Consider the following 15758-nt stretch of genomic DNA (forward strand, 5'->3'; position numbering starts at 1 on the left):
CTTTATATCTTCAGTTTCGAAAAGACCTCTCTCTTTCTGAGATGAAAAAGAGAAAAGACCTCTCTCTTTCTGAGATGATGCTTCTGGGAAAGATAAACCAATGGTCGAAGTCTGTATAAGGCAGCCTTCCCCAACCTGGTCTTCCAGATGTGTCAGACTAAAGCTCCCAGCATTCCCAACCAACACAGTTACTGACCATGCTGTCAGGGAATGTTGGGAATTACTTTGGGGGAAGCTGGTATGAAGTATGATTCATATGACAACCATGCCGGGGAATATATATTTTTATATATATATATTTATTTAAATATATATGAATAATATATATTATTAACAATAACAGTGTCAGCTAAGGATAGTGTGTCTCCTCCTCTGAATGAATGCTTGGAGGCGGTAAAGGGCTGGATGAGGAAAAATAAACTGAAGCTGAATCCAGACAAAACAGAGGTGCTTGCTGTCAAGGGCTCTGACCTAGGTTTGGAGGTGTGTCAGCCGGTTCTGGATGGGGCTACACTCCCCCTGAAAGACTGTGTTCACAGTTTGGGGGTGCTCCTGGATCCGTCACTCCAATTGACAGCCCAGATAGATGCGACGGCCAGGAGTGCCTACTATCAGCTTCGGCTGATACGCCAGCTGCGCCCCTTCTTAGAGTCAGAAGACCTAAAGACAGTGGTGCACGCGCTGGTAACCTCAAGGCTTGACTTCTGCAACGCGCTCTACATAGGGCTACCATTGTACCTAGTTCGGAAACTTCAACTAGTTCAAAATATGGCAGCCAGGTTGGTCATCGGTACATCTAGGGGTGAGCATATTACCCCAATGTTAAAATCACTACACCGGCTGCCAGTTAGTTTCCGGGCAAAGTACAAAGTGTTGGTCATTACCTTTAAAGCCCTAAATGGTTTGGGTCCAGGTTACCTGCGGGATCGCCTTCTCCCATACAGTCCGCCCCGCACACTCAGGTCCTCTGGGGTGGACTTACTTCAGTCAGCTAAAACTAGGCTGACATCAATTTCCCAGAGGACCTTTTCTTCTGTCGCCCCCAGATTGTGGAATGGCCTTTCCGGAGGAGATTCGTAAAATTAACTCTCTGTTTGATTTTAAGGCAGCTTTAAAGACTAGCCTTTTCCGGCAGGCCTATCCAGATCAATGTAAAATCATGAGTTTTTAAGCTGTATTGATTCCTGTTCTAATGTTGTTCCCCGCCTCGATCCAAAGGGAGAGGCTGGTAAGAAATAAATAAAATAATAATAATAATAATAATAATTATTGGGAAGTAGTAATGGTGAGATTCTTCATTATATGATTACTGGGATTCTTTCCCCCACACCCATTCCCTGTTTTGTGTTTTTCAGGCAATGGAAAGCAAACTCCTTGTTGGAGGGAAAAATATTGTTGATCACACAAATGAGCAGCAGAAAATCTTGGAACAGAAGCGGCAGGAGATTGCTGAGCAGGTGAGATGGAAGAGCAAGTTTGTTGTGAAGGCAATGATTCCAGAGTGTGTAGAGAAGCCCTATGTTGTGGTCCTGGGCGGCTTGCTATTCCCCTCTGGGTCAAAGATAATTCCGTGCTGTTCTGATAAAATCTGCTGGGAATGTTTCCTGGGCAAGCGCCTTTGAAATGGATGAGCACAGCTGTAGATGTAATGAAAGCCTTGATTGGTCAGACCAGAAATCCCATCTAGTCCACCATTCTGATTTCCACAGTGGCCAACCAGAAGCCTTTCTGGGAAGCCCTCGAGGAGGACACGAGAGCGATAGCTCTGTCTCCCGCTGTTGCTCCTAGCAGCTGATATTGAAAAATATATTGCCTCTGAAGGTTTCATTTAGCTAGGCGAAGGGTGCTCTGTTGCAGGTCCCTTTAATTTCATGATGCTTGTACCAAGGATGTTGTCAGTGCGTCGTGTGTTTTCCTTCCTTCCTGTTTATTTGTTCAAGCATAAGAGGTTTATAACCTTTATTGTTTGAATACTTTCTGAGCAATCGAAACTTAGTAAAATGAAAAAAGAACCTGCAAGGTCTTAAGAGAAGGTAAAAGGGAGAACGGCTGTTTTATCGAACGACTGGGAGTGAGGATGACTTTCCCTCTTGGGGGACCCCTTCTTCACAAGGGTTGGCCCGGAAAATAATTCCTGATAGGCTGCCACCAGTCAGGATGTCACACAGAGGAGGGCCAGGATCTCTTCTTGATCCTCCCAGAGTGCAGGACACGGAATAACGGGCTCAAGTTAAAGGAAGCCAGATTCCGGCTGGAGATCAAGAAAAACTTCCTGACTGCTAGAGCAGTACAACAATGGAACCAGTTACCTAGGGAGGTTGTGGGCTCTCCCACACTAGAGGCATTCGAGAGGCAGTTGGACAACCATCTGTCAGGCATACTTTAAGGTGGATTCATGAGCAGGGGGTTGGACTCGATGGCCTTAGAGGCCCCTTCCAACTCCACTATTCTATGATTCTGTGATTCTATGAATCTTCTAGTGCACCCTCGTCTGTCCAGCTGCTTGAGGAGTTCCTGATCTCTATAGCCAATGACCACTCCCTTCAGCTCAGCCCTAGGAGAAAATAACGTGCTTCGGACTTCCTTACTCAAAGATCAGAAATACAGACACTTAACAAAACCCTTTAAAAATAATACTAAAAACAAGGGCGGTCAATTTGTAACCTTGCAGCGTTTCATGTGGGGAAGAGTGTGGTAAGAATTCCCTTTGAAAACAACAGAGCCAAGTGTCCAAATATAAAAAGGAGTCTATTTAGGGAGAAAAAGGGGAGGATGGGAAAGAGGGAAAACAAAGGGAAGGCAACAATTACACACATACACAGAATTCTAAATAAAATCAAAATGTCAGTCTAACTGAGGCCATAGCTAGATGCGGCGATATCCCGGGGCAATCTCCGGGATCGTCTGTGTGCGTTCACATGACGCACAGGGGATCCCGGGATCAGGGAGGGATCTCACCCTCGCCTTTGAGCCTGCTTTTTCCGCGGGCTCAAAATTCCTGCATTGAGCAGGGGGTTGGACTCGATGGCCTTTTAGGCCCCTTCCAACTCTACTATTCTATGATTCTATGATTCTACAGTTTTTCCCAGCAACTCATGGTTACTCACGAGGAGCTCTGCGCCCATTGGGGGTGTGGTGGGAGAGCGGGGGAAATTACTTTTTTTTTTAAAAAAAAGACCTTTCTTCTGCGCACGAGCGCTCATGCGCTCCTTCTTCTTTAAAACAAAAAAATGGCCGCCACAATGTCGCGCACCGCGTGTAGACCCGTGCGACGACCTTGTGATCGTAAAATCGCGAGATTGTCATGGAAAAAACCCCTGAGTTACATTTTAGATTGTAAGCCATATGGCAGATTGTCTTGTTTTGTTTTATTCTGTACAGCGCCTTGAAAATTGATGGCGCTTTATAAATAAATATTAATAATAATACTTGAGTAGAGTCTTGGGTGCGCACATGCAGAATTTATTGCAGAAAGGATGGTCTGTGAGAGACCATTTTGGCCTCCAATTAGATGTTATATGGTCTAGAACAGGGGTCCCCAACCCCTGGGCCACGGACCGGTACCAGTCCGTGGCCTGTTAGGAACCGGGCCGCGCAGGTGAGCTGCTTTCACCCCCCACTCCAGCGTACCTGGGGGTGGGGCGCCATCTCGCCTGCCCAGCCGAAGCGAAGCCGGGACGCTGGAGTGGGGAGGCAGGGGTTGCTTCCCAAAACCTTCCCCTCAACCCCACCCCACCCGGTCCATGGAAAAATTGTCTTCCATGAAACCGGTCCCTGGTGCCAAAAGGGTTGGGGACCGCTGGTGTAGAAGGACTGAATTAACCCTTTTATAGCGATATCAGTTCAGTAAAAGCCAGCCCCTTTGCAGAAACTGATAATTGTTTTCGCGAATAATGGGCTAACCTCCATCTCTGATGTCAGTACTCTAGTCAGTAATCAGAAAATTACTAAATCTCAAAAGCCCAAGCTGCTTTGAGCCAGTAAACCATTATTATTATTATTATTATTATTATTATTATTATTATTATTATTATTATTATTATTATTAAAAACCAGATTAAAGTTTTGGTTGAGTTTTCATGGACAAAAAAAGTGAGATAAGGTGAGATAAATCTATTCAGGTTGCCTAGCCGGGTGTCAATTGGAGGCACTGAGGAGCTATAACAGAAGCAGGGATTTATATACAGAAGCTGTATATACAGCTTCTTTTGTCTATTACGGTTTTTAAGAAACTGTTTAAAATCTCTGCCATTTAACACTTTATAGAATGGAAGTCCCTGCTTTGAGATCAAATGTTTGTACTTTTTAAAGTTGTGAGAGCTAAAGAAGCATAGAATAGGCCATCAAGTCCAACCCCCTGCTCAACGCAGGAATCCACCCTAAAGCATCCCTGACAGATGGTTGTCCAGCTGCCTCTTGAAGGCCTCCAGTGTGGGAGAGCCTAGGTCACTGGTTCCATTGTTGTACTGCTCAGACAATCAGGAAGTTTTTCCTGATGTCCAGCCAGAATCTGGCTTCCTGTAACTTCAGCCACTGCAGCCCTGGTTTAATTAGAATCATAGAATGGCAGAGTTGGAAGGGGCCTACAAGGCCATCGAGTCCAACCCCCTGCTCAAGGCAGGAATCCACCTTAAAGCATCCCTGACAGAGGGTTGTCCAGCTGCCTCTTGAAGGCCTCTAGTGTGGGAGAGCCCACAACCTCACCAGGCAACTGATTCCATTGTTGTACTGCTCTAACAGTCAGGAAGTTTTTCCTGATGTCCAGCTGGAATCTGGCTTCCTGTAAATTGAGCCCGTTATTCCGTGTCCTGCACTCTGGGAGGATCGAAAAGAGATCCTGGCCCTCCTCTGTGTGACAACCTTTTAAGTATTTGAAGAGTGCTCTCATGTCTCCCCTCCATCTTCTCTTCTCCAGGCTAAACAGGCCCAGTTCTTTCAGTCTCTCTTCATAGGGCTTTGTTTCGAGACCCCTGATCATCCTGGTTGCCCTCCTCTGAACACGCTCCAGCTTGTACGTCTGCTTCTGATGCACACTTACTTGGAAGTGAAGCCCGTTCAATTCAACGGTATTTACTTACAAATTAACTGTGTATGGGATTCTTCTCGCAGGTAATCAGTAAAATTTTCAGCCTAGAGAGTCTCCCAATATTTTCTGTATAAATCAGGATTGCTGAACTGCTTTCAGCCCGAGGGTGGAACTCCACTTTGGAAAAGCGCTTGGGAGCTGCGTCCCAGTGATGGGTGTGCTGAGAGCAGAAGGGAGCTGGGCCAAAAAGATGATCATATTTTAGGTTGAACGTCTGGCTGCCAGTATCAGAGCCTTAGGAGAGGCATTTCAGCTTTTTAGAAAGGGGGGAAACTGCAAAATCCAGGAAACCGTCGTACCATTGGTGGTCAAGGGAAAGGAAATGGAGCCAGGAAAAAGGGGGGGGCATCTTACCATCAGGTGAACTCAGGGGGCCAAATTGGGTCCCCAGGCAGGCTGGATTTGGCCCGCTTGCCTGAGGATCTACATCCCTAATTTAACTGGTTTAAAATAACGTAAAACAATCCTTAATGAGCGTATGGATTGGTCAAGTGTGAAATACTTTGTGCGACTGGAGCATCAACTGGGATTGTTTAGCTCGGGGGAAAAGGAGGCTAAGGGGAGACATGAAAGAGGTGTACAAAATTATGCATGGGATGGAGAATTTGGATAGGGAGACATTTTTCTCCCTCGCTCAAAATACTAGAACCCAGCGGGGTCATCCCATGAAGCTGATTAGTGGGAGATTCAGGACAAATAAGAGAAAGTACTTCTTCACACAGCGCATTGTTAAACTATGGAACTCACAACCACAAGATGTAGTGACGGCCACCAATTTGGATGGGTTTAAAAGGGGGTTGGATAAATTCCTGGAGGCGAAGGCTATCCATGGCTACTAATCCTGATGGCTGTGTGCTACCTCCAATATCCGAGGCAGTAAGCCTGCGTGCACCAGTTGCTGGGGAATATGGGTGGGAGGGTGCTGGTGAACAATGTCCTGCCTTGTTTGTCCCTGGTCGACAGCTGGTTGTGAACAGAGTGCTGGACCAGGCAGACCCTTGGTCTGATCCAGCGTGGCATTTCTTATGTTCTTACGACTGTTTTCCGCTGTAAATTATTGAAATGCTTCCTAGCAGTGCTGAATTCCAGCCAGAAGTACCTTTAAGCTTCGATGCTTGAGGCCTGGGTGCCGTTTGAATGCAGCCACCATCTCCGACTTTTCCTTTGCAGAAAAGACGGGAGCGAGAAATCCAACAGCAGATGGAAAGTCGAGATGAGGAGACCTTGGAGCTGAAGGAGACATACAGCTCCCTGCAGCAGGAAGTGGACATAAAAACTAAGAAGCTGAAAAAGGTGAGCGGACTCCCTCTAGCTGGAGTAGAGCCGAGTTCAAAATCTGGCTTACTGCATCTGAGCTGATAGCAGCTGCACAGATGTGTCACAGCTGCACAAGCCACTGGGAAGTTCTCCTGTCACTCTCACAGACTTTTGTTGCTCATGTCCAAAGGCCCCTGCACTCAAAAATATATAATACAACAAATCGCATGTATAAAAACCGTTAGCAGAAATGTTATGGATATGAAGGAAAGGAAAGGAGCCTCTCGTGCAAGCACTGAATCATTACTGACTCTTGGAGGGACGCCAGCTTTCACTGACGTTTTCTTGGCAGGCCTTATAGAGGGGTGGTTTGCCGTTGCCTTCCCCGGCCGTTATTGCCTTTCCCCCAGCTAGCTGGGTACTCATTTTACCGACCTTGGGAGGATGGAAGGCTGAGTCGACCCGAGCTGGCTGCCTGAAACCAGCTTCCGCTGGGATCGAACTCAGGCCGTGGGGAGAGTTTCAGCTGCAGAAACTGCTGCTTTACCGCTCTGCGCCACACGAGGCTCTATAGATATGAAACACAGTAAATAAAAACCAGAGTCAAAAGAGCCAAATAAGCAGTAAAACAATGATTAAGAGGAAACAGTAAAAACAAAACCATCATTACATCAGAGCAACATCACGGCAATTTGAAACAATCTCCAGTAATGTGTGTGCACGGATCTTTGCAGCCGCCAGTGCGAAACAAGACACCCTATAAGTCACAAAAGCGACAACATCTGGCTTTCAATAATGCATCTTTCCTGGGATAGATTTGAACGTAGTCCCAATGAAATAGCGTCCAAAAATCTAAGACGAGGTTCCAGTTACATAGGAACAAATAACACGTAGTGTGAGAGATTTTCTATCTCAGCAGTCAAGCAGAGGTGGGAAGTTCTCCTGCCCAAGCACCTTTGACACGAATGGGCACTGTGCACCTTAGTGCCTTGGCCATGCTGGGCCAAATTGGCAGCGCCCCCTTCCTGCTTCGGTGTAGGAAAAGGAAACAGGCCGCTTTCTTGGCCTCGGCACAGCAGGGGCACCCTCAGCACCTCTGGCTCTTTGGCCAAATCAGTTCGCTCCTCCGCCTTCCGCAGCGGCTACTTTTTGGAGGTGCTTCACCTACTCTGACCGTCGGCCAAGCTGCCAAGGAAAGGGCAGGGGCCACAATGTTGTTTTTTGGCTTGGCTAGCAAAGTCCTGCCTTCCCATCACAGTGAAACTGACAGTCTGCAAATCATGGACTGGAGATAAACATCAGGGGCATGTTTACACCTCCCGGTGATCCGGGAGGGAGTGGGGGAGGATCTCGCGATATGCTGATCACGAGATTCCTCCCCCTGGGTTCACACGCAGCGTGCGACGTCCAGGGAGGAAGGAGGATGTCGCGTCTGCCATTTTTTAAAAGGAGCTGGAGTGCGCCTGTGCTCCATCAAAAAGGTAAGTAAAAAAAAAAAGAAGCCCTGACCCTGCTTTCCACTTCATCCCCGATGGCCCTGGACTCTTCCCGTCCCGGGTCCTTCCCTCAGATGACCTCCACTACTCGCGGGGAAGAGGGAAGAAGCTGGGACAGCCAGCCACACCACCTGCGGTCCTCGGGATCGTCCCGGGACCACGGGAAAAACCGAGAAAAAAGGGTTTGGCGATATCCTGGAGAAATGGAGGGATCATCCCTCCCTGCTCCCGGGATCCCTTGTGCATCATGTGTCTGCACAGGGACGATCCCGGGACAATCCTCGGGATATCGCCCCCAGGACTTACGTGCCGCAGTTCCACATCTTTCAGACCTAAACCACCAGAGGTCAGGTCATTGGTTGACTTCCTTCTTTTACATTGATGTAAAAGCTTGATGGCAACAAGAGAGAGGGCCTTTTCAGTGGTGGCCCCCCAATTATGGAATGATCTCCCCGATGAGGCTCGCCTGGCGCCGACATTGTTATCTTTACGGCGCCAGGTCAAGACCTTTTTCTTCTCCCAGGCAGTTAACAACATACGCGGAGTTTTTAACTGACCCCAGAATGGTTGTTTAAAATGGATATTGTTGTTTTTATGGTTTTGATAGTTTTAAATTTTTATATTTGTTTTAATGTTTAATGTTCACTGTTTTTAATCTTTGTAAACCGCCCAGAGAGCTTCAGCTACGGGGCGGTATATAAATGTAATAAATAAATAAATAAATAAATGCACAGTGCAGGACTCCTGGCTTGTAAAAATCATCCTTCATTTGTAACTCTTAAGCACTGTAAGATACCCAGAGATAAGTGTCTGGAAGCCAGTGTGAAGAGGACTAGGCTGCCACCTGCATTGGAGGTCCAAGTTCAAACTCCACTCAGCCACGAGGCAAAGTAACAGGGCAACTTTATTTTTTTGTAATTTCACATTTTAACCAACCCTTGTTTCAGTGAGCTCAGGGTGGTGTCCTTGGATGGGTGAACCCAAGGTGGCGTTCACTGCTCCACTTTCTCCTCCCAAATTTCCTGTGTGGTGGGGTTAGGCTGAGAAAGATTCACCCAGGATCACTGAGTGATCTTCATGGTGTGGATTAAAGTCCAACGCTCTTAGGTTCATCTGTGTGATTTGAGATGCAGAGGTCAGCTTGGTCTTTCATGTTCCCCCTTGTAACTGTGAACCTCCCTTTCAGCTCTTTTCCAAGCTGCAAGCTGTGAAGGCTGAAATCCACGACCTTCAAGAAGAGCACATCAAAGAAAGACAAGAATTGGAGCAAACCCAAAATGAGCTCACGCGGGAGCTGAAGCTTAAGTAGGTTTCAGCCAACTGTATGATCCTGTCAAGGCCCAGTACTTGGGAATGGGCTACAAAGCTAGCTGAAGCATCTGTCAGGGATGCTTTAGGGTGGATTCCTGCATTGAGCAGGGGGTTGGACTCGATGGCCTTGTAGGCCCCTTCCAACTCTGCTATTCTGTGATTCTATGATTCTATGAGAATGAAGGCAGTAGTCTTAGATATTTTCTCTTAGGCTACCTGGAGGGGATTTTCCAGCAGGAAAAATAGAGGTCAATTCCCACAGGATATTTTCATCTTACCTTGCCCTTTGTTGATCTCCACAGGCACCTGATTATTGAAAACTTTATTCCCTTGGAAGAGAAAAACAAGATCATGAACCGATCATTCTTTGATGAGGAGGAAGACCAGTGGAAGCTGCACCCCATCACGCGGTTGGAGTGAGTTGTCCTGTTGAGCTTAACTGTCGGAACTGGGGAAAGGGAGGCATGCCCGATACCTTAATCTTTATATATCTTCGTATATCTTCATATATCCACAGTCCATTCCCAAAGGGTGAATAGCAGCACTTTAGTTCCAAGTGTAGCCATGCATTCCTCAATGGGTGTCCTGTGGATCACCTCAGGGTTGCTGAGTTTCTGCTCCTTCTTTCCTTCCTTCCTTCCTTCCTTCCTTCCTTCCTTCCTTCCTTCCTTCCTTCCTCTGCCCTCACACCCTCACTGTTCTGCCACTCAAGACACCAGCTGGCAGGAGCTCTGGTTTCTTTGATCTTGCAGTGTTCTACACTCTTAATGGGATTCTCATATTTTTCTTTTCTCCACTGAATAATATCTGCAAGTCAGCTCAAATTTGTGTGTCTCTTTTCTTAAAATACATGATTAATTTTTTTTTAGCTCTCAAGAGTCGAGATACTATTTTGAATATGTTGGATCAGTGTCTGCTGAAGGTTCTGAAAACCAGGATGGATTTGATTTCAATCATTATTTAAATCACGATTTAAATCACTACTCAGAAAGACTCGATTTAATCATGTGACACTCCCCCCCAAAAGTGCACCCTATTCATTGAATTTTTTGAAACTTGGAGGTCAGGGGTTGATTCTGTGTACATAGATTTGCAAAGGCACAATGGGATTGTGATCTCTGCAGACACAAATTCACAGTTTTGAGAACTGTAAAACCAAGCATCTGTGATAATATCTTCTAGATAGAAAAATTGCCCAATAATCTTACAGAAACCTCTGGAAGAGCACGACATTGTGACTGGATTAATGGAATTCATTTACTAAAAAAATTAAAAATTGCATGAATGTACAGCCTCATGCTATGTAATTAAAGACTAATCCTTATTTCATGACCTTTGGACTATAATGTATCTTAAATAGAAAACTATCTTTAGATAGATTTTTATTTATGTATTTATTTTATTTTATTTATTTTATTACATTTATATACTGCCCCACAGCCGAAGCTCTCTGGGTGGTTCACAAAAGCTAAAAACAGTAAACGTTAAAAATATACAAAATTTAAAAACCATCAGAGACATGAAAACAGCATAAAAACAGCAGCATCCATTTAAAACAACAATTCTGCGGTCCATTAAAAAACAAACTTAGCGTTCAATGCTGTTAAATGCCTGGGAGAAGAGGAAAGTCTTGACCTGGCGCCTGAAAGATAACAATGTTGGTGCCAGGCAAGCCTCATCGGGGAGATCATTCCACAGTCGGGGGGGCCACCACCGAAAAGGCCCTCTCCCTTGTTGCCATCCTCCGAGCTTCCCTCGGAGCAGGCACCCGGAGGAGGACCTTAGATGTTGAGCGAGTGTACAGGTAGGTTCATGTCGGGAGAGGCGTTCCATCAGGTATTGTGGTCCCAAGCCATGTAGGGCTTTATAGGTTAAAACCAGCATCTTGAATTGGGCTCGGGAACGTATAGGCAGCCAATGCAAGCAGGGCAGAATCGGTGTTACATGCTCAGACCTCCCTGCACCAGCTATCAATCTGGCTGCCGCATTTTGCACAAGCTGCAGCTCCTCTTTATTTTTCCTCAAAAAGCATTTTATTAAAAAAACTGGATTTAAATCAAAAAAATCTGTGTTTGTTTGTTTTTTGTTTGTTTTTTAAATCATTGATTTTTATCCACCCTGCTGAAAACCAAGTGGGCAGGTGTGGTGTTCCTGCTTTTGGAGGAGCAAAGCAGGGGAGATGGGGAGCAACCTCATATGCTTATAGTTTTTTATTCTACACTTCCTACCAAAAGGTCAGATATATGCCCCCTCTCCTATGCTGGGTCATGGCTGAGTTTCATGGCTAAGAGGAACTCTAACCTGATTAAATCTGCCCCTCTAAACATTGCAGCACAATGGCTCCAGTGACAGTTGCATCTCCCTGGCGGCCTTGTGACTCCTCTTTATGCCCCTCTCATGCTGTGCTTTCCTTCCCTTTTTCTTTCCTTTCCCACCTTGACCAAGTGCAGGGGGAAATACTTGAATACTTCTAAAATCTAATATTGCAGAATAAATCAAGTGTAGAATCTGCCCTTTAGGGTTCTCTCTTGCAGAGAGCTTCAGCTATTGGACGGTATAGGAATGTAATAAATAAATAAATTGCATGTATGCACCCAGTCAGGCAGTGTCCCAGTGCACAAGCAACCCAAATGCAACATCAAGTGATCTGAGAGTTAACATAACAGGGACTGGCCGATGAGACCACATCACGCCAGTCCTTTTCCAGCTTCATTGGCTGCCAGTCCAGGTCCGGGCCCGATTCAAAGTGCTGGTATTAACATTTAAAGCCCTAAACGGCTTGGGGCCAGGCTATCTGAAGGAACGCCTTCTCCCATATGTACCTGCCCGGACCCTAAGGTCATCCTCAGGGGTCCTTCTCCGTGAGCCCCTGCCAAAGGAAGTGAGGCAGGTGGCTACCAGGAGGAGGGCCTTCTCTGCTGTGGCACCCCGGCTGTGGAATGTGTTCTGTAAGGAGGTTTGCTTGGCCACCTACATTATATGCCTTTAGACACCAGGTGAAGACCTCTTTATTCTCCCAGCATTTTAACAGTCTATAAATACATTTTAACTCGGTGTTTTAAATTTGTAATTTTGCATTGCTGCTGTTTTTATCTGGTTGAGCCATTTATATTGTATTTTATATGATGGTTTTATACTGTGGTTTTATACTTTGAATGTTTTTAATTTTTGTGAACTGCCCAGAGAGCTCCGGCTATTGGGTGGTATAGAAATGTAATTAATAAATAAGTAAATAAATAAATTAACATAAGAATGTAAAAAGAGCGCTGAAGCTGTATCACGCCAAAGATCCATCTCTCCCCCCCACACACACATCTGGCTTCCCCCAGCAACCAACTAGATTCCTCTGGGAAGCCAGCGAGCGGGACATGAAGGCAGCAGAGCTCTCTTGTTGCACTGAGAGGCATTTTGCCACTGAAGCCTGCATATAGTCATTGTGATTAACCGCCATTAATAGAACTGTCCTCCACGGATTTGTCTAACACCAGCATCCTCTGCAGCGTGCAAAGAAGCGATGGGGTTGCCCATTGCCGCGTCTTGGGGCGACAAAAAACGTGGGGCTTGATCTTGCAGAGTAGTAGTAGTAGTAGTAGTAGTAGTAGTAGTAGTAGTAATAATAATAATAATAATAATAATAATAATATATTTATTTATTTCTTACCCGCCTCTCCCTTTGGATCGAGGCGGGGAACAACATTAGAACAGGAACCAATACATCTTAAAAAATCATGATTTATCATTGATCTGGATAGGCCTGCCGGAAAAGGCTAGTCTTTAAAGCTGCCTTAAAATCACACAGAGAGTTAATTTTACGAATCTCCTCCGGAAGGGCCATTCCACAATCTGGGGGCGACAGAAGAAAAGGTCCTCTGGGAAACTGATGTCAGCTTAGTTTTAGCTGACTGAAGTAAGTTCACCCCAGAGGACCTGAGTGTGCGGGGCGGACTGTATGGGAGGAGGCGATCCCGCAGGTAACCTGGACCCAAACCATTTAGGGCTTTAAAGGTAATGACCAACACTTTGTACTTTGCCCAGAAACTAATTGGCAGCCAGTGGAGTGATTTTAATGTTGGGGTAATGTGGTCACCCCTAGGTGTACCGGTGACCAGCCTGGCTGCCATATTTTGAACTACTTGAAGTTTCCGAACTAGGTACAACGGTAGCCCTATGTAGAGCGCATTGCAGAAGTCAAGCCTTGAGGTTACCAGCGCGTGCACTACTGTCTTGAGGTCTTCTGACTCTAAGAAGGGGCGCAGCTGGCGTATCAGCCGAAGCTGATAGTAGGCACTCCTGGCCGTCGCATCTATCTGGGCTGTCATTTGGAGCGACGGCTCCAGGAGCACCCCCAAACTGCGAACACAGTCTTTCAGGGGGAGTGTAGCCCCATCCAGAACCGGCTGACACACCTCCAAACCTAGGTCAGAGCCCTTGACAGCAAGCACCTCTGTTTTGTCTGGATTCAGCTTCAGTTTGTTTTTCCTCCTCCAGCCCATTACCGCCTCCAAGCATTCATTCAGAGGAGACACACCTTCCTTAGCTGATGCTGTTATTGAAGGCATAGAGAAATATATTTGGGTGTCATCAGCAGACTGATAGCACCCCGCCCCATGCCTCCGGAGGATCTCTCCCAGCGGTTTCATGTAGATGTTAAACAGCATTGGGGATAGGATGGCACCTTGTGGTACGCCATACAACAGCTCCTTTTTTGAGGAGCAATGATCCCCAAGCATCACCATCTGGAATCTACCTGAGAGGTAGGACCGGAACCACTGGAGCACAGTGCCCCGGATTCCCAAACCCCTCAGGCGTTCCAGAAGGGATACCATGGTTGATGGTATCGAAAGCCGCTGAAAGGTCCAAAAGTACCAGCAGGGACACACTCCCCCTGTCAATGCTCATGCGGAGATCGTCCACTAAGGCGACCATAGCTGTCTCAACTCCGTATCCTGCCCTAAAGCCGGTTTGAAATGGGTCTAGAAAATCTGTATCATCCAAGACTGCTTGGAGTTGGAAGGAAACTGCCCTCTCAATCACCTTGCCCAAAAATGGAAGATTTGATCATAGAATCATAGAATAGCAGAGTTGGAAGGGGCCTACAAGGCCATCGCGTCCAACCCCCTGCTCAATGCAGGAATCCACCCTAAAGCATCCCTGACAGAGGGTTGTCCAGCTGCCTCTAGGGTGGGAGAGCCCACAACCTTACCAGGCAACTGATACCTGTCTCTAATTATTAAGGTCCAGGGGGTCCAGGGAGGGCTTTTTTTTTTAAGAAAACTTAATATTGATCCTCTTGGCTGGGATGTTTCTCCCCAGGCTGCAAGTCAGACCAAAGCCCAAGGTGTGACAAATGTGGAGAGTTTGAAATGGGCGGGCAGAGAAGGCAGCCTTCTGGGGTGTGAAGAATTACATAGCATGGGCTGGGATCCTTTCTCCAGGGGGATTCCTGATGACTTTACTAGCTACTCCTCTAACATAGTGTTCATAATTTAATAAAAAGCCTTTTTATCAGTTGCTCCCATGCTGGGTCCATTCCTTTCAAGTATAAAGTGCTGACATGCCTTTGCTATATATAGAAAGATCGAAAGTCTCTGCTGAGCAAATTTAGATCTACTGACAAGGAAGGCGAAATTTGTCCTACCGTATTTTCTGCAGGATATATATCTCACAGTGTAAAGGCAAGCAGAGCAGACATCTGGAAAATGCTCTCTCTGTTTTCCCAGTAGCCTCATTGGCTACACCAGAGGTGGGGCACTTTTTTCCGACCAATTCCCACATTGGTTCCGGGCAAGCAGGTGGGGGGCACACGCCTGCAGTGGGTAACCCCACTGAAAGCAGGAGGCCCCATGACATCATTGCCTGCCCACCCCCACCCCACTCATTCATTGCCCCTTCCTTAAAAAAAAAAACCTAATTGCACTGAGGGAGGGGCAGTTTTCCAAGGAGGGGGGTCACAGTGCTGAGAAGAGGAGGGCTGAGCCCTTCCCTCCCCAGAAGCTACATCCTTGGAAGTGCCCCTCCTCTGACAGCAGTTAGGCTTGAAGAAAGCCCCCCTTCATTGGCACCAGTGGAGGTGTTGAAAAAGCCTTAATGCAGTGCAGACGGGGGAGCAGTGATTGGAGAGGAGGCAGGGGAAGCTGGCGGGCTGGAGGAGACCCAGGTTCAATGGAACCTTCTCAAACTGGGGAGAGGCAACGAGTGGGGTGCCGCAGGGCTCAGTCCTGGGCCCAGTGCTCTTCAACATTTTTATTAATGATTTGGACGAGGAGGTGCAGGGAACGCTGATCAAATTTGCAGATGACACCAAATTGGGTGGGATAGCTAATACCCTGGAAGACAGAAACAAACTTCAAAGTGATCTTGATAGGCTGGAGTGCTGGGCTGAAAACAACAGAATGAAATTTAATAGGGATAAATGCCAAGTTCTACATTTAGGAAATAGAAACCAAATGCACAGTTACAAGATGGGGGACACTTGGCTCAGCAATACTACAAATGAGAAAGATCTTGGAATTGTTGTAGATCACAAGCTGAATATGAGCCAACAGTGCGATATGGCTGCAAGAAAGGCAAATGCTATTTTGGGCTGCATTAATAGAAGTATAGCTTCC

At 46.5% G+C, this 15758-nt stretch overlaps 1 protein-coding gene across 1 annotated transcript in view; it reads left to right on the forward strand.

Annotated features, from left to right (window-relative positions):
* The window catches only part of KIF3B (kinesin family member 3B), a 46804-nt gene that overhangs the window by 16247 nt on the left and 14799 nt on the right, over nt 1-15758 (forward strand). The window contains exons 3-6 of the mRNA XM_063147454.1: nt 1356-1457; nt 6257-6379; nt 9026-9144; nt 9453-9566. Of these exons, the coding sequence (XP_063003524.1) occupies nt 1356-1457; nt 6257-6379; nt 9026-9144; nt 9453-9566 (458 nt within the window). The remainder of the gene's footprint in view (nt 1-1355; nt 1458-6256; nt 6380-9025; nt 9145-9452; nt 9567-15758) is intronic.

This window comes from Elgaria multicarinata, chromosome 1 (assembly GCF_023053635.1).
Source record: "Elgaria multicarinata webbii isolate HBS135686 ecotype San Diego chromosome 1, rElgMul1.1.pri, whole genome shotgun sequence".
Classification (NCBI taxonomy): Eukaryota; Metazoa; Chordata; class Lepidosauria; order Squamata; family Anguidae; genus Elgaria; species Elgaria multicarinata.